Source organism: Balearica regulorum, chromosome 4 (genome assembly GCF_011004875.1).
Source record: "Balearica regulorum gibbericeps isolate bBalReg1 chromosome 4, bBalReg1.pri, whole genome shotgun sequence".
NCBI lineage: Eukaryota > Metazoa > Chordata > Aves > Gruiformes > Gruidae > Balearica > Balearica regulorum.
The window spans coordinates 47055928-47078251 of record NC_046187.1 but is presented as its reverse complement, the minus strand read 5'-3'; the positions used below and the strand labels follow the sequence as shown (position 1 = coordinate 47078251).

The 22324-nt window shown below is 37.5% G+C and overlaps 1 protein-coding gene across 10 annotated transcripts in view; it reads left to right on the top strand.

Moving 5' to 3' along the window:
• The window catches only part of SORBS2 (sorbin and SH3 domain containing 2), a 107005-nt gene that overhangs the window by 35479 nt on the left and 49202 nt on the right, over window positions 1–22324 (top strand). For 4 of the 10 annotated variants that reach the window (XM_010302804.2, XM_010302806.2, XM_075751995.1 and 1 more), the window contains 5 exons: window positions 11380–11524; window positions 13830–14005; window positions 18964–19030; window positions 20117–20161; window positions 21377–21563. In XM_010302804.2, coding sequence (XP_010301106.2) covers window positions 11380–11524; window positions 13830–14005; window positions 18964–19030; window positions 20117–20161; window positions 21377–21563 — 620 coding nt within the window. Of the gene's footprint in view, window positions 1–6026; window positions 6507–11379; window positions 11525–13829; window positions 14006–14643; window positions 14821–18963; window positions 19031–20116; window positions 20162–21376; window positions 21564–22324 lie in introns of those variants that run through there. The other 6 variants (XM_075751992.1, XM_075751993.1, XM_075751997.1 and 3 more) reach the window with 5 other exon arrangements.

Below are 22324 nucleotides of genomic sequence, written 5' to 3'. Positions count from 1 at the left end.
CAAGCTCTGATATGTCAATTCCCCCCTTCAACTGCCAAGTAAAAATTTTGATCAGAATAAAGCTCTGTGAAATCATATGGTGACAATTTGCAATGCTCCTTTTGAAGTCACTCCATTTAACAAATGGGTCCGCAGAAGAATTAATCACATTTATCCTTCTCAAGATTAGAGACAAAACTATCGTCTTAAACCCTTTGACTAGGCTACATATAATTTAGAACATTTTGAGAAAATGTTGAGAAAACCAGCTTGCTACTTAGTAATTTTTGTCAAGTAGAACAGGTCAGTTCAAACAAGAGCCACAGGAAAGAAATCATGTCAGAAACAGTAACAAAGGCTGAGCAAGAGCTTTTTCTGGTAGATAGGGTAAGTATGAAGGTTATAGGAGGCAGGCTTGCGAGCCTTTTAAATATGGGCATCAAGGGATACTGTCAGACAGTAGAACAGGTGTAGGTGTGGCCAATACATCTTATGCATCTATGTTTTCTTTTCACTGTTCAGCCTGTTAGCAATATGATGCATTATATATGCTCAGATAAAGCAAAGTGTTCTCTCAAACGGAAAGTAGTTTTATGACAGCTTAGAAGAATTAGGGGAAATCCTTTTTTTTTATCATCCAGAACAATAATCAAACTCTAATCAGAATGACTAAAAATAATTTATCTTCTAACTACTTTTATTTTTATTTTTTTTTTAGAATTTTAAAAGTCAAAACACATTTTGCAATTTCTTTTTATTTTAGAATCTGTTTTAATTTTGCTATGAGCTGACAAAAGTCAGAAAAGGAGCTGTGACTTGTTTGGCAATTCTACACTTTTCTGCCTTTTCCTTGGTTTCAGTGTGTGGGAAGAATGATCAGAAATTTGGCAGCTGGGTTTCTTTGAATAAAATGATAAAAATTTCAGTTGATCATAGGGATCATTAAGGAATGTAGCCAGCTTTTGAAACTGTATCCGTTTATTGAACTCTTGCCTGAAAAATTCAGCTGACATTCTCCCTGATGTTCAACTTTGAAATAAATTCTGAACATTAGTATGAGGAGGTGTATCTGGCATCACAACCGAGTCAGAGCTAGTGGGTTTTTCTAGCTCTGTGTTAAAATACACACCTAAAACTAGAGTACAGATCAGCGTGAAGTGGTGTAAAATTCTGCATCAGGTGAGGTCCCAAAGCCAAGATGCCATGGGCAACAGTTAGAAATAAAGGCTACAGCTATATGTCCAAAAAGATTTATTTTCTCTCTCAAATCTCTGGTTGAAATCTTGGAACTAACTAATGCAAAAATTATGATCCCCTTTAGTGCTATATCTCATGGTATTTGCAAAGTTCACAATTTCTCTCACAGAGGCAACTTAACGTTCAGTATACTATGCACGATAGTACTTTCATTTTTAAAATTGTTTTAAATTTGCAAGCTCTACAGGACTTTGTACAATGGTTAAAATACTTTTGTATATGCAGATCATAGTTTTTTATGTTAAGCTATAACTAGGGATATAGCTCTACAGATGCTCTCAGACTATAGAGTAGGCCCACCAGCAATGTTCAAAGCTGCCACAGAAACTCTTAAAAGCCAAATACATGTACGAAGGCACTGTAAAAACAAACAACTCGAATTGAGGTAAGATTGGCTAATCATCACTTCTTAAGAGGTGGTGAATGAGAAATAATGTGCATGTGTGGGTATCTGTGTGTAGAGTACACGTAGAACTATATTATATCACAAAGTATGGAAAAATACAGCCAAGAGAGAGCTTGTAAGGTCCAAGTTCAGGCACAACAATTTTGCAGTATTCTTTAATGTATTTGCACTTCATCTTAGAGCTTATCTGCTGAAACTTTAGGAACAAGCAGAAGTGTGGTATGACTCACCAAGCGACATTTTGTAAACACTCCTACTCAGAGAAAGGTTAAACCCCTTAAAAGTATATATGGAAAGAGAAGCATTCAAGTAACTCAATATTGGCGGTTTTTTACATTATTACAGTCTCAGGAGATGTTGCTACTCTGTACCATACTGCAGATACGAGAGAAACAACCTAATCTATTACAACAGAGAAATTAGTATTTTTTAGTATGAGATGAAGGAGGTAAATTCTGTTGTCCAGATTTCTTGTAAGCAAAAGTTCTAAACTTTAGAATTCTGAGCTGCACCTTAGTATTTTTATATTCATTTTGTTCCTGGGTTCATAAGTGTCCTCTTGTTCTAGATACTGCTCTCTAAAACTGAGGATGCAAAACATTTGTCCTGTTTGCTTGAATTCCATGGATGAGTGAACGCTTGGTTTAGTCCTGGTGTCCTGGAGAAATAAAAACTATTATACTAGGTGCTTATGAAAGTGTTTCTTTTGCCAGTCTTATACCCATAGACAAGTGAATCAAGGAAAATAAGCTTGAAATTCAAAAAACTCTTTCTGAATCAGTTTATCTAATACAGTCATTACTGTTTGTTGGGTATTGACAATGTATTGAGTGATGCAGAAGGGTAAGGAGACAGATTTCAATGTTTCGGGGACAGATGGCAAGCAAAGAAAATCAAGCACGTAATTTTCGTTTTAAGTATCACGAGTGTGGTTTTGCACGAGGGCTGAACTCCACCTCCTTATACTGAGTTTAGAATAAGAGGGCTACGTAGTAAAAACGGGCATAGGAATATAACTTGCAGCATCGGTTTGGAGATTTTGACATGAGCTTTTAACAATTAAAAATAGAGGTATTTTTACCCATTTGTGCAAGCGTATGGGTGTAATTTGATTGTTGACTACTAAACTCTGCTGTGTATTAACAAAATGAGTTTAATCACTTACCTCTGAGTCTCCTTATCTGTGTCTTGACTGTTGAAGCAAGGCCAGCACTTTGGTGTCATTGGTAATCTCACACCACTCCTCACAGATCTTGCATTAAAATGATAGATGGCTGGTTTAAAACCCATACTAGGGTCACCTGTCTACCTCATGTGAATGGGGCAGAAACTGTATTCTTCAGGCCTGACATTTTACTATTTGATGGAAGGTGAACATTTCCAAGGACCAGCAGAGAGCTGTGCTTGAGACCTTCAGTTCACTTCAAGACTGTGTTAACATTTATTTTTCTCTCTCTCAAGCATTGCTCCACAACCCAAGATAATTATGTAGTCTAACTAGTTTTTCATAGTTCTAATTGATTAAGTATTTGTTTGGCATTTAATCCCCCTGACTTCTGCTAGCGTTTCTTGTGCTATAACAATAACAAAGCTAATCTGAAGCACACTGAATGGAACTGGTATTAAAAGTTTTCTGGAATGCATTCAGCCTTATCCTTCTCATATTTTTCACAGTGATGAAGAACATGGGTTTGTAGTAGCCAGACATATTTGTTTAGAATTTGTCAACAATCCATGTTGAGAGAGATAGTTTTTGAAATTGTTTAATCAGTTGTTTGAAATAACGCTGGTTTAAATCACCATTTCAGCCACTCTTTCCCAGAGTGATTGTTGCACCTATGACAGAATTCTAGAACCAGGCAGAAACTTCATGTAGGGAATCAGTACCTAGAATTGCTGCATTCCTTCTACCCACATGTAAGAATGGTAACTTTATATTCTTTTTAAGAATTTGGCTTGATGAAATCAGCTGTTATTTGCCAAACACAATTAACTTAATTCTTTAAGAATTCAATTTCACTAGCTCTCTGGATGCACCCTAAATATCTGTTCCTTTGTTGTCCATCCCTTTTCTCAAGCATGCAGGAAATCTCAGTCAAAGCCAGAAGGCTTACTGGGTTTCTTAACTCTCCAAAATTTCCTGTTGCTTTAACAATTTAATAATCAATTTACATATTTTGGCTCAGTCATATGTTATTTTTCTTCTGGGAATGCTGAGAGGATATCTGGTCTCAAGAACTTCAGAGCTTTGTATTGGCTGTGCCTCATAGTTGCATTATGATCTCCTGGTTTGTGTTTTTTCCTGGAGTTCTTGAATTATGATATGGATAATGAAATTCATCATGAATGATGGATCTGTCTTCCCTTTATGTGTATGTGAGGTGAAATTACTGTTTCTTGCGTGTGTCTGTAAATGCACACATCTTAACACCCCGATATACTATGCTGTATAACGAGCTGTTTCGCATCTGCATATGATTGCGTTTCATAAAGTTATTTTAATAGTATTCAGTTATTCTTTTGAAGCTTCCATTGGCAAATTAGTTATTTCTAAAAAGTCATATCTCCTTTTACAGTCATGCACTCTAGTATTGATTTTCAGATTTACTCAATGGAAAGGTTGTTTTGTGGGGTATTTTTTCAATTGTAGATTTGAAACATTGCTGTGAATAAGATTTGGATTTTATGCTATTTGACTAAGTTTCTTCACTGTTTTAACTGCAGATTTTATCAGTAGCTTCTGGTTATTTTTGTGTACCCCAGAGGTCCAGTAATGCTGAAGAGTTCTTTTGAACCATTTGGAACAAGTGATGGATATCTGTTCACATGCATAAGATTCTTTTTCTGAAATGCTTATTCATAGGGATGGTCCCATTGACCTCTGTAAGGTTATTTGTGTAAATTCTAGTTGATCTCAGCAAGAATTACAGAACTGGACCCCCAGTGACCTCTCATAAGTAGCACAGTCTGGGTTGTGTTCCAAGTCTTCTATAAGGGCTTTAGAAGATATTTTCAGATTTTGGATTAAAATGCCATTTTGGCATTTTAATCTGATGGCTTAAAACATTTTTGAATGATTAAAGACATCTGCATATTCTGAGCACAGGAAATAACCATAATATTTATTGGTAACAATGTGATATCTATGACTAAATGTTGCTTTTTTAAGTAGTAATTACTGCATATGGTATCTTACTGTCCTTTATTTTACATAAATTTAAAATCCCAAACACACTTTCCCTGCAGCTATTCCAGAGTTCCTCAGCCCTATCAAAAGTGAAACCATTAGTGCTGAAGTAGGCGGTATTTTGACATACTTCAGGAACTGATTGGAAGTTTGTGGCTAATAGGCAGTTGAGAAGGATCTGTGCAGCTGTTTAACAAAGATTTGATGCCAACATGCTTTTCATGTATCTTTAATTCAAAAAGAAGTTGCAGATGCAAAAAGCCAGTTTCAGGACTAGTTTAAACCCAGTGTCCTGTGACTGATTTGAAATTACAGAACACAAAGCTTATACATTGTGGGACAGTTTCCAGGAGCACTCTCATGAGGACATTCCCTTATACTTTTAAGGAATTATGCCGAAGCCAAACAACTAGCGTGTTTTGTTTCAGTACAAAGTCATCCCTGTCTTGTTCTTGTGCTCCCAATCTTTGTTGTTCCTCAGATTTATACTAGTTACCCTAACAGTCCTTGTGTCCTCTAATGTTGAAAAGACTCCTATGTGTACACCTTATCCAGTAGGCTGACAGGGTGCTTCCAGGGTGCTTGGAAATTCTAAGATGATCCAAACATTTTTAGTGGCGAGGCAGTGGAGAAGATGTATCACAAGAGGTAAAAAAGTCCACAACCTACTGCTTGTAGGTCATATGAACTTTCAATATTAGTGGTTCCATTTAGCTTGCAGTCCTGCCCCTCTGTATAGTACAGTTAATTTCAAAATGATACCTGTCCTTTCACAAAAAAGCAATCGGCATTTACAGAGATCAGCCTTGCAGATCCTTTTTTCCTTTTCCAAACAAAATGAATGTGACGTACTCTGGCCTCATATTTATGTAAAGTATAAACAGTGTGAACCTTCTCGATGCACAACTGAGACCATTAATATATGCAGTACACTATGAATGTTCATCCCCAGCACACTATGGTTTCTGGCATTGCTTCCACTAGTATTTGATGCATTCATTTCTGTCATGTTTTTCTACTTTAATATAGAGCGTGGTTGATTTATTTCCTAATCCATGTGAATGTGAACTTCCTAGGGCTGCTGAAAAACTTACACTTTTGTAATTCTCCTACACATGGCAAGAGGCAAAGGGAAACGTTTTTTATTCATTTGGTAATCTGTTTCTTTTCTTATTTTTTTTTTTCCTCAAATCTCAGCTTGGAAACCAGAAAGTAACTGCCCCTGTGATGGAGGTAAATGCTTCACAGACACACAGACAAACAGCAACAGAAGCTTCTCCACTGCCTCTTCCTCCTCCTGTGGTACCAGTTAACAGAGCCTCTTTCTCACCAGACAGTGGCACCCATCTAGTACCATATTCTTTGGCAACGCTTGATGATTTTTTGCCTTCACGCTTTTATAAAACCCCAGCCCTTTCACAATTTTCATATAAGTGCCCGTACCTAGCTTCTGAAAGTCTTATCCACAGGAATGAAACAGCCTCTGTAAGCACAGATTCTGCCATGAGTGAGTGCTCCTCCCGCACAGTGAGTGAGTCCTCCACAGCCATTCTAGATGAGCTGCAGACTTGTAGCTATGATACTACTGACTGCTCTGAAACACCTTCCCCAACCTTGAGCCAGATGTCTGCTGTGTCAGATGGCACCACCTTAACCAACACTGCTGCCACTTCTCATGTAATTATCCTTCCTTTTTTCCTCCTCCGTTTTGTTCAAACAGGTTGTCAAAGGGGAAAAGAATCCGAACTTGTCTGTTATCCCATTACACAGACAAGTATTCCATTAGTAGTTTTCTGTGTTCACAGTCTGACAGTATGTTTTGCAACAGTTGTTTAAAAAAAAAATCATTGGCGTAGCAGATTTGGTAATAGGAAAATAATACTGATTTGTTGCACAGTTGTATGGTCAGCTAAGGTGTATCAAACACTTTGCTTAAATGAAAAATTCAATAAATACCTGTTCCAAATGCATTAAAAGGAAGTGGTATGCAGAGTTTGAAGAGATTTGTTTAAAATATTGTTAGCAACATATAGGTTTATGGAGTTTGTAGCCTCTGGGCTACCACTGGTTTTGGTTTATATTGAGGTACACATTTCAATAATATAACTTGTAAATTCATAGTAAATGTTGGCAATATTTAACACAGTTTTTTCCCTAGCCATGACCACTGACTGCACGGAATTGTGTTTCTCTCCTTTAACTAACCTTTTCCTCTCCTAAGCACAATTTCTTACAGGAGTGAACTTCATAAATAATCTTGTAATACCCAGGTGTCCTGTTACTTTTCTCTTGGTTAAGTCAGTGGGAAAAACCAGTGTCCGATTAGACATTTTATACGTACATTCACTTTTCTGTACCTTAGTATGGTCATATATAGATAGAAAGAAGATAGGGAATTTGGGTCAAATGCAGATCACTTCTGATTTCTTTTGAGATTATCTGCATGATTAAAATGAGCCAGAACAAAGCCTTCATTTAAATTGAGCAATTCATTGCTGAATTACAAAACCAAGATGTTCTGAGACCAAAGTTTTTACTGGGTCACAACAGTGTTCAAACTTTGTACAAATACTTCAGCATGCTATCATTTTCAAGTCTGAAAAGAACGAACAGTGTATATATTTTTAAAGTTTCGTGTATATTTTATGAAAAGTATTTTGAGCCCAAATTTGTACATGGTCACCTGGAGAGTAAACAATCTGTTGTCAGTGCTCTGGATGCTGTCAAAAAAACAAAAATAAAAAGCCTGTAAAAGCTGTCATTCCTAACTCTTATAACACAGTTCTGAAACTTTTTTTTTTTTTAAAGACTCAGTACTGTGAATCTGCATACAGCCCAGCAGTTGTAACCAAAGATTCCATAATCAATATGACTGGTACTTGTAAATAAGGCACACTCACTGCATGACCGTTTACTAACTATGGAAAGCACACAGCTAACTGTATGTGTTTTCTTTGAGCACCATTTTTGTAAGCTAAAGTGAACAGTCCTTCCTCCTTCCATTTTTTGGTAGTCTCCCTGTAGAGGGGTATGATATGGTCAGGTCTGACAATCGCTGCTTCTTAGACATGACAGGTATGAGCATAAGAGTTATTCACCATTAGTGGACAAAGAGAAAGCATGAGTCTCCCACCAAAGGACAAAAATCCCCAAACAGTCCTAAGAGCCCTGCAGAAATTAAACTGCTGGCAAGACCCACCTCTGCAGTGCAGAAAAGTCTTTGTCCCCTATCCTCTGTAGAGGAGGGCCAGATGACTATAAACGAAATGAGAAAATGATGGGGAAGCTGGTGGCACACACATCTGCTGCTATAGACTCTACTCCTGTAATGATCTTTATTCTCAAAGGAGAGTCTTGTTGGTTTTATATAGATAGTTTTATAGATAAAAACTGCTGAGGAAACATAAAAGTAATACAGCATTGTGTCATCCAGCACTGTGCCCGCATAAGATGGAACCACGCTTTCAAAGACATTATGTCCACATTGGGGATGTTTATTCTTGAGGTCTGTAGTGAGAGCTTAGGCAAAAAGATTTTACAGTGGATCTTCTGAGAAGGAAAAAACAGCATTAGGAAGAGCCGAATCAACAAGTTTGTGAAATATTCCAGGCAAAAGGCAGTGCTAAACATAAGACTTGTGGTCAGTTGACCATACTTTTAGTCACAGATTACAGTTTATTTGAAAACTTGAAGTATGAGAATTGTAATTCTTATTTGGGCTTATGCTAGAATTGGAGTTATGATCGGAGCTTTGGAAACTATTTTTTCTGATTCTATTCCAGTTGTGAACACTTCCCTTATAAAGTAGTTTTCATAGGTTCTTTTTTAAATGTTGTTTAAAATTGTCTAATCTCATGGAAACTTGGAAATGGAAGTACACATTAGATTTTTGCTTTTTCCAAAGTTCAGGGACTGTCTCGAGCTTCAAGAATTGTCCCTGAATATTTTAGCCTAATTCAGTGTCTTGAGGCCAGGGCTTGCCGTGCAGCATCGCTGCACAAAACTGCTCAGACATCTGTAATGGGACCTCTTTCCCTTTGCTGCCTGTCTCAGCAGAAAGTTAAAAAGCAGCTCCAGTCCCAAATAGATGCTTTTCTTTGCTCTGATTCAGAAGTTGAGAGAGGTTCCCTTTCTGATGTTCAGGCAAATTAAAGTTTAAACTTGGTACCTAGGAAGAATTTTTACAAGAGTTTAATTACCTAGCAGCAGAAGTAGGTGGCTCTGCCAGCAGTGGAGCATAGGTAAAGTATACCAGAGAAAGAAAAAAAATAAATGGAAGAGCCTAGGGAAATGAACAGCATGAAAGAAATGAGGGTTATCTTCCCACAGCTGGAAAATAGGTGCATTTTGGTGAAGTAGGTAGTTATTTTCTGTATCATTACCTAGGAAGCTAAAAGGTCTAATTCATAAATAGGAATCTTAAAGATTTCACTTCCTTGTAAAATGTGGGAACAAACTCTGTCACCTGGAACTAAAGCATCACATTCTCACATTGAAATATCAATAGCTCCTAAATGACTCCATGGGCAGGGAAAGGCCCTTGGAACTTGAAACGTCACAAAACTATCCTTTATAGCTAACACTGTTATCAGTGCAAGAAGCATCAGATAAACAAATGCAATAGCCACCTTCACAGAAACTTTCCTTAGAGAAAGTCATTGGGAACTAAGAAATTATGGCTGAGCTGATGTCCTCTCTAAAACCTTTAGAAGCAAACCTAAAAATGTTATATATAGACATGCCACATATACATTTATGACTGATGTCCATCAGCTACTTGTGTGGATCCTGTTTTCATAATATTGTGTACTACTTAGTCTATGAACCTTACCGTCTAACCCAGCCCATCACAGAAATATCTTAATTTTTGTTACCAAAATTCATAGGAGTAGCTTTCCAGTCTACAAAGAACTCACACAAGTTCTACTCCTCTCTTCAGAGAAACAAAAGCCATAGTAACTGAGTAAGAAGGTGTAAAGTTCTGGATGTAGTTGCACCCTGCTTTCTCTAGAAACAGTCTTTCCCAAAAAGACAGTTTGCAGAAACAGAGAATGGGTGAACCCCTGGAGTAGGGTAGAGATGGCGCTGGCCTCATCTAGGAACCTCACCTGAAAACATGGCTTCGTACCTCCTGAAATGCTTTCTTTGAGCTCTTGTAGCTTTTGTATTCTTATAGTTCCAAGTTCTTTAAGAGGGGGTGGTGTGAGAAAAGCCAACTTAGTTTACATTTTACTTATTTATTAAGAGAGGAAACATTTAAACACAGAAGTTTTAATGGAGACATCACCGCAACACAGATTTTTCAACTCGATTCTGAAAACAGGCATCCTTAAAAATGTCAAACCCCTGAATGCATCTAGGAGGTCACATGATGTCTGCATAGGAGGCAGAATTTGTTTTGCTCTCAGCTGTTGGAGGCCAAGGAGTTAAAAATTTCAAATCAAATCAGTAGTCTCCAAAATACAAACGTATACAAGAGGTCGTGAACCGTTTCATTTTTAAATGTAAAAATAATATGCCTTTAAATATAGTTTTTATTTATGCTTTGCTGCTTCAGATAGTTTCATGTTTTACATTTACAGCATGTTTAAGTTCTTTTGTTATATAAAATTGAGCAAAGTTTGTAGCACTTCTGATTTTGTTCAGATTTAAAGAAGAGTTCTGCATTAAAGAGATATTACAGAGAGCTTCCCTCCCTTTTCTGCTGAAATATTCACTACCCTCCCATTTCATTCCATGTTTTCTCAGTTTCTCTGTTTAGATCCTTGCAATACTCCCCATAAAAGTACTACAGCCCAGATGTGGGGATTCTAAACCTGGGGTCAGGGAAGCAGATTGTTTCAGAAGTACCTCTAAAAGCCTAAATGGCTTGTGATGCAGCTATGCTGCCAGTTTCCTTAGCTTTCCAATTTTATTGATTTGATTTTGTTCTGTTGTTTTGTGGTTGTGGGGTTTTTTTATGGTTGCTATTTATTTTTATTGTGATAGATTACATATCAGCATCCCATAGTCACTCCATCTGGCTTCCATTTTTTAAAGAATTTTTGGCTAACTCTTTTCATCTAGTCTTAATGAGACTTTTCCCTTCACTCTGCACAGAAGTTCCCAGTAATATCAATAGGGCTTGAGCATGTGCATTAAGGGACTATGTCTCTTGGACTGATCTGTGGCAGGCAGCCTTTGTCACACAGTGAGAGGAACTTTTACTGCTATCTTCGTTTTATATTGCTGTCAGACCTCTGCAGACCTTGTTTGTGCCATCTTCGTTACCTTGACCGTGGTCTTTCTGTCACCTTCCCATGACTTCAGCATGCCTCACAGACAGCACGTACAAGGGTAGAAGCGGGGGGAGGTACAAGGTATATATGGAACATGTTCTGTCTCCCTTGTGATGAGTTTGGTATTTCAGTGAATGCAGATGCCATTACAGCTAGGTACCTGACAACTGGTAATTGTTATGTGGATGACAGTCTTGCATCACTCTTTGTTTGGGATGGCAGTTGGAGAGCTTTGTGTGTAGTTTAATGGGATATTGTTTTGTTTCTCTCAGGCTCAGATCACAGTGAATGGGAACTCTGGCACTGCTGCCAGCCCAGTGAGTCACTTTCAAAGGCCTTTTTCCCCTTCTTCAGCTTACCCTCCACCAACTTCACTCAATTCGAACGTTGTTATCATGCAGCATGGCAGGATGATGGGTAAGCCTCGCACAGAATGTTTGCTTTATACATTACGCAACATATTCCAATTCATGTGGCAAAGATTGCAAACAATTGCAGAGTGCTTCCATAATGAAGGTATTGTCTATTCATCTACCTTGGGCAGTAAATGCAAAAAAAAATAGCATTTATTGTTAGATACAGTAGTGATCCTGAACTGGAGTTACTGTTAAGTGTTATTACGTGTGTGTGAGTGTGATCTCTTGCCACCTTTCTAGTAGCTTTGCTGTGGAAAGACCATGTATCAAAATGACTCAACCTGTGCAGCCCCTTTAGGTTTTGCCGCCTTTAAGAAACCACAGGCCAGCTTTGTACGTTGGTTCTCCCCACAACTTCCATAATCTTCAGTAGCAATACTGCCGACAAGGGGTGGGGCTCTGGACTTTTAAACACCTGAAGACATGCTAATCTTTAATTTGTTCATGTATTTTCTGTAGGGCATTGTTAATTTTTATTTTTTTTAAATACGTAATCAGCCTTAGAAAGGTGTTTTGCCAGTATAATCCAATTTTGCCAATATAATCATTTGCTGCTTTTTCTACCAGTGTTTTGCATATTCAGATAAGACTATACATGCAAAATAATTTAAACGTAATGCTGGAGTTTACTTTTTTGTTCTGCATGCAGGGACATTAGGTGATAGTTCTCACTCTGAGACTTACAGGTTAGACAAACGCTGCTATCCCTCTCCTAGTTCTAAGTACAAAAACTATACGTGGGCTTCCAGTTTGCTGAGCTAGAGGCCTGTCAATTCTGGTTTGGATATACCTGAAATAAGTGAAGTATTTTCCTGTGACTTTTACTCTTGTATGAATCTGAAGTTCTGTGTTCCACAGTAACAGCCTGATTTGAGTCTCCTTGCTCATGTAAAAATCCCACTGACGGCCTCAGTTTGAGGCCTACAAAGAATGAAGGATCAAATCCAAAATATTTTCTAAATTTAACATGCATTTTGGGAAGAAGGCCCAAATATTCAGACATTTGCCACACAGAGTTGCCCCTCACCATATATGTGTAGCACTGAATTATTTACATGATTTCAAACTTGAGTAAATAGCTGAAACAGCTATGCTAAATCCAGCTCTCTGCAGTAGGAGCAGAAATATTCCAATTAAAATTAGAGCTTTCAGTCACCAGAGCTCCCTTTGCTGATTTATATTACAGTTCAAATATTTTGCTTCAGAAGAATCAACAGATGTTAATGTCACACGACCACAATTGTAATCTTTACTAGTAGTGTTAGAAGATTTATTTTTACTTCCTACATTCATTTATTTTATGATGGAATTATCTCACAAATACTGTACCTGCTCTTGCAAAAAAAAGATGCTCTGTCATAGCAGCCCACTAATTTACTGAAGCCTGCTGCCTCAAGAAGTAGGGCTCTTCTTCCTGCATGCACAAGGGAAGTACATAATCTGTAGCAGTACAAATTTTCACATGACATATCCTAGCAGTGAGGTGCTTTTTGTTGAATAAATGACTCTGTTAGAGGGAAATGGTAATAGTGATGTATTAATTTCATTAATTATAAAGGAAGATTTGGGGGATGGGTAGAAATATTGTAAGTCACCACAGCCCAGTAACAGCCTCCACAGTTCACCTGAAGTACTGTAGGTGGATCATCAGATTGCTCTATGGATGCCAAGTTACTGACGTTCATTTTTATGGATTATATGTAGAGGCACTTAAACATACCAACATAACTTTAAGGGGTGAAAATTGTACATCCAAATTTGTTTTTTTAAAAATATTAATGCATCAAAACTTAATGTTTCTAAACACATATCACACAAGTCTTTGGAGGGCTGTTTGGATTCTGTTGCTGTGCTTACAGAAGAGTAATTTTCTATATTTCGCTAGATTGGGGGGGAAGAAGTTTTGAAATTTTATCACTAGTTTCAAAGACTGACAGGAAATGTGCAAGAGTTTAATTTATAGGAAAAAGGCTGCTGCCGCTATTTCTCAATAGATTTTGCTGGGGTTGTGGGGGGTTTTTTCCCCCCCCCCTTTTTTTTTTATAAGCAAGATGCTGTGAAAATGTACCTCTGAGAAGATGCAAGTTGAATAGCCTGCCTAGTCCTTAAATAAGTTTATAATTCTGTTAATTTCACATTAAGTAGGGCAAAGCCCCAGCTAAAATGATGGTTTTTTTAAGTGTTATATATGTATGCGGTTAAGATTGTCAGTCTTTGTACAGCATACTGAAATGGGGAAGCGTGTTATAACTGCCAAGTATAATTATTGTATTGTTATACAATATTCTGCCATGTTATCTTTACAGAGTCCACAGAGACATACTCGCAGCACGTTCAGGCTGTTGGCAGCACCACCACCACCAGTACAATACCTATCTGTAGATCCTCAGAAGAAGAAAAAAGAATTACAGTCATTAAAGCCCCACATTATGCAGGGATTGGCCCAGTAGATGAATCTGGAATCCCTACAGCAATTAGAACGGTAGGAAATTCTGGGGAATCTGTGCATGAACTCATACAATGAATTGATTGTTGGTAATGGGTTTTTCACATTCTTCTAGTCTTATATAATGTGGAATACAGCGTGCGTAATCAGCGAGCTCATGAATATAATATTGTGTGTTGACGGAAAGGGAGAATGCTGATGGGAGCATAATTGGGCAACCTCATGTTTCTAGTTTTAATTAGAAGTAGCCAAAACTTTGTGTCTTTTTCTTGCTTCTCTTGTAGTTCTTATCCTTTGGAGATATACAGTAATTAAATTTGTTTTGTTATTTTTAAAATGAAGTTTACACATACTACATATATGCAGTGCATGCAAGTATAAATGTATACGTGTGTATATTTAAAAATCTCACACTTCTGCATTTTGGAGGGCAGTAATTCTCATGTCATCAAGGTAGCATAGAAATGAATAGTTTTGTTCTGATAGTAATCTGACTAGCATTTTCGTAGAAGTGCAGTATGTAATCATTGTGCCCTTGAGTGACATGTAAACAAATAGCGTGGAAGCCCTTTCATTGTGACTAGCCCAATTTTGATCATCCGCCACTAGTCACTGCTTGAGTGGTCCGAGGATGTCAAACTGAAGAGTTTTGTTTTCACTATGCTGAAAGCATTCTGTCGTCCGCTGTCAGGGCAGCCTCTTCTGGCTGGTCCAGAGAGCACAGTGGCAGCTGCGCTAGGTCTGTAAAGGAAATGCTTACTGGCCTTCCCAGCCGGAGAAGAAGTGCTGTGCTAGACGGAGAAAGAGTAAGAAGAGTGGGAGCCGGGATGAAAGCGGCAGAGCCCTTGCAGGTGAAGTCTTTGTGAGGTGCAAGGATGTAGCAGCTGTTGGATGTATCCTCTCTGCCAATACTGACATACAGGGCTGTGTTGTATTGCCAAGAACTGCTTCAATGGATTGAAAAATTAGGGGGAAAATCAGGAATTGATGGAGAAAATCAATAGGAAAAATTCAGAATAAGTGGTAAGATGGGGACAATTTTTTATAAGAATGGGGGGAAACTCTGGCATTTCTTGCTTTATTTTTGACGTTAAAAATAATACCATCAGAATCTTTTAAAAATGAAGACATTTCTTTGCAACAATGCTCTAGCTTCCTACCCCCTTTTTAAGTAAATATGTCCCGATGCTTTATATAGGATAAAGTAATTATTCATGCTCTTTATTTTTTAATAGCCAATTGATCTAATAGGGTGCGCATCAGTTATATAAGATTATAACAGAAATCCCCCTCAAGTGTGCTTAACAGAGTTGGCAATCTGCCAACCTATATTTAACTTCTGGATCATATGGTCTAAGTCTCTCAGATTTTCTCCTAAAAACATCATGTAATTTGAATTAGGACATTTTTCAGCTGGATTTGCTCTGGGTTTTGTTTTGTTTCAATTTCAAAATATAGCTTGCAAACTTGGTGTTATAGAAATGATTCTCACAATGAGCTATGAGTTAAAAGATTAAGCTAGCATGTGTGTGTGTGTGAGCGTGCCACTTTCTGTCCTTATTCTGCTTCCTTAGTACTTAGCTGGAATTGAGACTGTTTTCAAGATACTGATTTGAGATTACATTTTAAATGTGCACAAGTGTATTTGAGCCCCATGTACCCCAGTCATGTGGAATAAAAGCGATACAGTTGTCAGCAAAAGACTCAAATATGCTGCACCTTGACACCTCTCAGAAGTGCAGTACTATGCAGAAACATGCAAAAGTGCTATAACTGCATTTCCCATGAAGAGTAGAAGGTAGGATATATCACTCGCTCTTTCTCCAAGGTCAGTGAGCAATCCAAATAGGCATCTTCTCCCAGAAAGTCCAGCCTCGCTCCATCTGGAGGGAGGAAGAAGTTTTCAAATTAATTGAGTTTATCGTTGCATGCAAAGTTTAAAAGTTGCTTATTCTTCCATCTTTATGAAAATGGCAACAGTCTATCAAAAAAGCAGTAAATGCAGATTCATGGGTGATCGGTAATAGACACACTGTGTTCTGAAACACTGCTACCCAAAGGTAAGCTTGTAAAGAAGAACTGAGGGGTATCCGTATTCCAGATTTGGGATGCTTTTCAGGAGTAGAGATTTTTCAGGCTGTGGGTATCTCCTCCAAGTCTGCCTTTACTCTCAGAATATGGTTTGCAACAGCTGTCTAGCCAAGGAAAGCAGAGTGATCCCCTCTTCTCCCCTCTTCTCCCCATTCCTATAAACCCTCTCTGTCCAAAGCTGCTGAGAGGGGAAGGAATCCAATAAAGCTTTCCGTTCCTTCAGAACCTTCATCCCATGTTAGCATGTTCCTTCCATACCACTTGAGCTCCTGCCAGCTCTGGGAAGTGCAAGTCGGAAGCCTGAAAATTCATTGTTAAGAGATGTTAAAAAGATCATTGTTAAGTTCTGCTACCATGCCAAGGCCTGCCCCAAAGATGGTGAAATTCCAAGGCATTAAAAATTAAGTCTTTGGAAAAGAAAGGGTAAAATGCTGTTCATGCAGAAAAGCATTCAGTCAAATGGCACCACCGGAGTTTGCCACTGACAGAGCCTTAGGAAAGGAAAAAACAGATTAATGGAAAGCAGTGTGACTGCACTGTTTTAGACTATTCAAAATGATTGCTTCATGCCTAACTATCAAAATTAATCTGTAGACTGAAAAGGCCTCTATTTACTAAGAATGAAAATTAAAAAAATTCAAGTCCCACCAGATTTCTTCTCCGTACGTAGTGATGTAATATTTCAGCTAGAAAGGAAACCTACAGAAGGTCCACTGAAATTCATAAATGCCTCCTTTAATTGCATACTTTCGGATAGATTATTAAAATACTGCAATGATTATGGACTCTCCTAAGTACCAACTGCAGATACTTCTTATGTCCTCTTCACGCTATTTGGCTGATTGTTCGTTTACATATGATGATATAGCATGTTCTAACATTTAATTGCAACAACTATAATGTATGCAAAGCAGGATGGCATCCGAATGGCTTGGTGTGTTGTGAATACTGCTAATTCCTCAAACAAATATTGGTATGTGGGATTAGTGAATATATATTCAGAAAATATATTTTAAAATTAATTTATTCCTTAACTAATCTTATCTGGCTTATAATGTAAAGCCAAATTATTGGCTCAGGCTTTAAACCCCAGGGTGGGGGTTGAGGGGGAGATGATGAGAGAAAAACATTCAAATGTCCAGAAAGATGTTGGCAGACCTTCTTCTCTGGTCACTTGGGAGCTTCTCCATACCCGATCTCTGTGTAGAAGCCTCCTGTTGATCTGTGGAGGTCCTGACTGATAAGGAGGATCCAGCAAAGAGATACCTATGCACCTCTGTCCCTTGACACACAGTAGAGCCATAGCAGTAATATTTATGCACTGTTTTCAATCCTATTACTGATGCAAGCTCTATTGGAAGACTCTTCTTGGCCCAATACAGTCAGAAAGGCAGTTGTGGTATCGTGGGACCATTGCAGGTTTGTAGCGCTGTGGGTCCAAAAAGGTCCAAATCTTCTTCTGAATATCTTCTCTTTGCTAGAAGTCAGGAATGTTGGTAGGTGGGGGAAGGGACCTGATCTTGATATGAAACTGTATGTCCTTCATTTCTTGTGAGCAGGTCTGAGTAAAAAGCATAACTTGGCGCTGAAATTTCTTTCTTCCCCAGCAGATCTCTGAGTTCTTCAGTTGACTGTCAACTCTTCTTTTAAACATTTTTTTTTCAAATGTCATTTAGTAGCAATTTTATGAGAACTCATATTGATTCCTCAAAATATGGGAGCATTTTCTGCTTAGTCTCTTCCAGTGAGAGCTCACCATTGTTAACAAAACAGATTAATTATGTGCAGTAACAGTAACAAGTATTTAGGGCAAAAGTATGATTCACTAAAGATGGCATGGAGCCAGGTGAACACACTCAGATCTGTTGGTTATTTTGTAGAGAAGAATTAATTGGTGGATTTTCACTTTTCATGGTAAAGAGGAGTGGGCATAGTGATTCCAGATTTAGTATTAGCTAATGCAAGATAATGCACATCAGGAGGGGTCTTTTGAATTATCCCTGCGCACCATGGAGTTTGAAGATGATTTTGTACATCTGCATTAAAACTTTTGCTTTTCTAACTACTGTGGAACAAGTAAAATTTTAGGACCTAAGGATAATAATACTATAAACATGTTTGACTTTGTTACCTCCTTTTCTGAAATCTTATCATTCTATCTCAAAGAAAAATTGCAGCAAAAGAGAAAATACAGAAGGGTAAGAGATAAAAATAATTAGAAGCACGAGCAAATGTTGGTATGAGGAGAGTTTGAGAACTTTGGGATTGCTTATTTTACAAAAATAAAGACAAGTATAATTTAATGAGTGGTTATTGAAAGGTTATGTTTTATTCACTTTTCTCAAAATAGAAAAATAATTTTAAGTTGCCTGGAAGGGAATTTAAAACTGATAAAAGGAAATACTGTTTGTTTACAATCCAAACAGTAACTCTGAAATACAGTGTTATCTTAATTCTTTTCTCAGTAGTATTCCAAAGTTTTTTTGCATTATTTAACAATTACATTTTGAAGATAATTTAAGTTGGAAATTGCCAGCAGTTCAAAAGAAGCTCTTCTTACATGCTTGTAATTGCCGAGGTGTTTATTTTCCTGTAAAGTATCTAGCATTCATCATTGTGAAATATAGGGCCCTAAGAAGATAAACTCTTGATCTGGCAATAATTCCTGTGTTCCTAACCATTGTACCCTCCAAGATCAGAGTCCAAAACTGACTCAGTCTTCAGTGTCTTCCAGAACTTGTTACAGGAATTCCTACATGAAAAGCATAAATACACTGTTTGAAATAGATGGTATGAAAATTATTATATTAAATAGGGGACAAAACATAATAGACTTTGCACAGATCTGTACACACAGGTATTTTTATTTTTTTGTTAATTGTTTAAAACTGTATTTTATTTAGACAGTTGACAGGCCAAAGGATTGGTACAAGACAATGTTCAAGCAAATCCATATGGTTCATAAGCCTGGTAAGTATGCTTATGTCTTGGCTGGGTGGTTCTCAGTTGTATTAAAAAAAAACATTCTGGTGGTCTGCTATGTGAAAATACAAGTGTTCACCAAGTGTGGGATAGTGAATCAAATCAAATGGGTAAATTGGATGATAGATTTTACTGCAGAGCACACTATTTTCCTCTGCTAAAGGCTGAAAATTTCTAATTTATTGTTTATTTTATTACTAAAACTAAATAAAAATTAAAGTGATTAGAATAGGTATGCAACCAGTATGATTCCACATCACTGAGGAGCTCAGTGAAGTGATCCTCATCTCCAGTTTAAGGGATGAGAAATTGGCCACTGTAAACCTCCTACAGCTTTCTCTTGGAGAGTGCATGTGTTAGATCATCATGGGCTAGTAAACAGCCTGTTTTGAGGATACATTTTCTGTCTGAATTGCATTTTTTTTTTCCATAGAATGTCTTATTTGGTTTTGCTGAAATGGAGCTTTGGTGACGTTACTAGTTCTAGAGTTAACGCCCTTTATCATGATTGTCACCAAGGATGTCAAGAAACTGTATAAACAGCAATTATGCTCATTACACCTCTGGAAGGAAGGAGACTTTATTTGTCTGAAGTAGAGCTTGCATTCAGCATGGTCACGCAGAACATTAGTGGGAGAATAAAAGATGTAAACAGGAAAATTTTGGCTTACAAGATCTATTTTGAATACTAGTCACATAGATATTTGAGGCTGCTTTTTGTGGTAGGAACAACAACTTAATAGTCTCTAGTAGAAGAGAGCTGACAAAAAGAAGAAACTGAGTTTGGGGAAAGGATAACAACAGACAAAAAGCTATGATACGCAATTGGGTGCTAACCCGTAAGTGCACAATATGGGTGACACCACAAGAAGATACCGTTTTACCAATAAGATGGTAAAAATAGCCTATGGTAAGTATAATGGGAAAAGAGAGTTAGGAGACACCTATGAGATGAAGAAATACAGCACCTGATTGCCTACCAATCTTCTGTTTGTATTTGCAAAAACAAAGCTGTGTTGCTGTGATAAACTGGCAGGTATTGCACTACAGTAACATGTATATTTCTTTTTGTAGATGACGACACAGACATGTATAATACTGCATATGCATACAGTACTGGTAGGAATTATTCCCTCGCTTCAAAATGAGTCTTTTGTTAATGTCAGCAAGTAACAGGAGCGGTTAACTATACGTGCTTGCTTTTGTAATGCTTATATAAACACTTTTTATCGTCTTGTTTGATCTCGGTGTTTTTTCATGCCTTTTTTCCCAAAGGAAACAAAGTTTAATTTTGGTTTCATTCTTACCACAGAAATGAATTGCAGCTGTGGGCCTCTTAGTGCAGATGGGATACATTGTAATACTGTAATTTCTGAATACATTGCATTTATTTTCAATAGTGATTGTGAGTAACGCGGCCTTTCCTTATCAAAATGAAAAGGGAACTACTGTGTGAAAGTACAAATGCTAATTACATAGATAGGGAGACAAAAAGGTTGTACTGAAAACACCTTTTTAAAATATGCAGTAAGAGTGCCTAATAAAGATGACTCTGTTTTGTGATCTTGTTCATTTTTGCTATAGGCACTGATGTTGGCATTATTTAGCTGCAAGACAGACACACTCATCTAACAGATATGTAATTGTTGTCTATTTCAGAAGATTATAACCTTGTGGTAAATTATTTACAAGAACAAAAGTGAAAGTGTGAATAGACTATATGTGGGAGAAAAACAACATACATAGTGCCTTCTGCAAAAATGCCATTCCAAATTCTTCCATTTCAGTGTTTATTGCATTTGACATGCTTTCATACTGCCTTTTTCTGTACTGCTGAGAGCATTTGTTGTGCGTCAGTTGTTCAAGACTTGTTTGGGCTCTTGCAATCCTCAAGATAGGCTATTGCCCAGTTGTCCCAGACTAACAGTAACTATTGAAACAATGACAAAAAAAAAAAAATGCATTTCCTGCCTCTTCTCCTCCTTCTGAACACAACAACTGAGAGGCAGGATGAGCCTGGGGATTAATAACAGGTTGTCATTAACAGCTCTGATGGATACATACAGCTATTAACCTCTCCCCTTCTCAAATTAATCATTAATTTATTTTAACTTTACTGAACTTTACCTGTGTGTTTGTAGTTTTATATAGAAATATAAAAAGTATTCTAATGAGCTACATAGTATACAGCAATGTACATTTTAAAATGCATTTACACATATTTGTAAACTTGCAGCTTTTCTGAGTAACTGTGGGTTCTTGTAGCATTCCGTGTGGTGTTTTTTTAAAACTCATTCTCATGCCATGACTACTTCTGGTTTTGTTTTATGTTAGGTAGCTACAGCCAATCCTTCTCTGCTCAGGCACACCCAGCTGCAAAGACGCAGACTTACAGACCATTGTCCAAAAGTGCTTCTGACAGTAGCTCCGATGCCTTTAAGGTCTCATCCCCTTTACCACCTCCTCATGTGCCACCTCCAGTACCACCACATCGTCTGAGGGAAAGGTCTACAACAGAAAAGTAAGTTAGCATATTCTCAAAGAGTGATTTTGGTATGGACAGTAATCCAGTTACAGGATATCCCAAAGGATAAAACAGCAGCTGTAGAATAACATGACTTCGAGGTCTTTATTCAAGAGACAGTCAGGTGATGAGGGGTAATCTGCATCAGCAGTGTGGGCGTCATGCTTGGTGCTACCATTTCTTCAACATGCTAAAGAAGTGCTTATTCTTACAAGTGATGCCACCATGAGAATTTAAGATTTTCATTCTCATTAGTGGGATTGTCCTGTTTGTGGTGTGGTGTTTCAGTACAATCTGTCCTCTAGCAGCTGTCTTGAATAGTTAGTCTCTGAGTAGGAAAGGATATTTATGGTATCCAGTACCAAAGAGAAAGGATCTAAATGATGTAAATTGAAATTCAAGGAAGAGCAAAACTGTGAGAGTGTGGTAGTCAACTCACATTTCCTGGGAGCTCAGAAGTGCTTTATATCTCCTTTGTTTTTTTTTTTTTTTTTTATTTTAAAATCTCTATCTCCATTTTGGTACACCAAGACAATGTTTACAGATTAAAGGGACATTTTAGATTTCTCATGGTTTTTCCACCTTCAAACTTGGTGCACAAAACCATGTCCCGGTGGTTGGAGTCCAGTCTGGAAAAGGTTAATACTTAATAACTCAGGAAAGAAATGCTTATCCTTCTGATAAAAACATGTAAAGTACCTTGCAGACAACCTATACTTTCTTCAGTACATCTATAGCTACTAGCTCAAGCCAAAAGC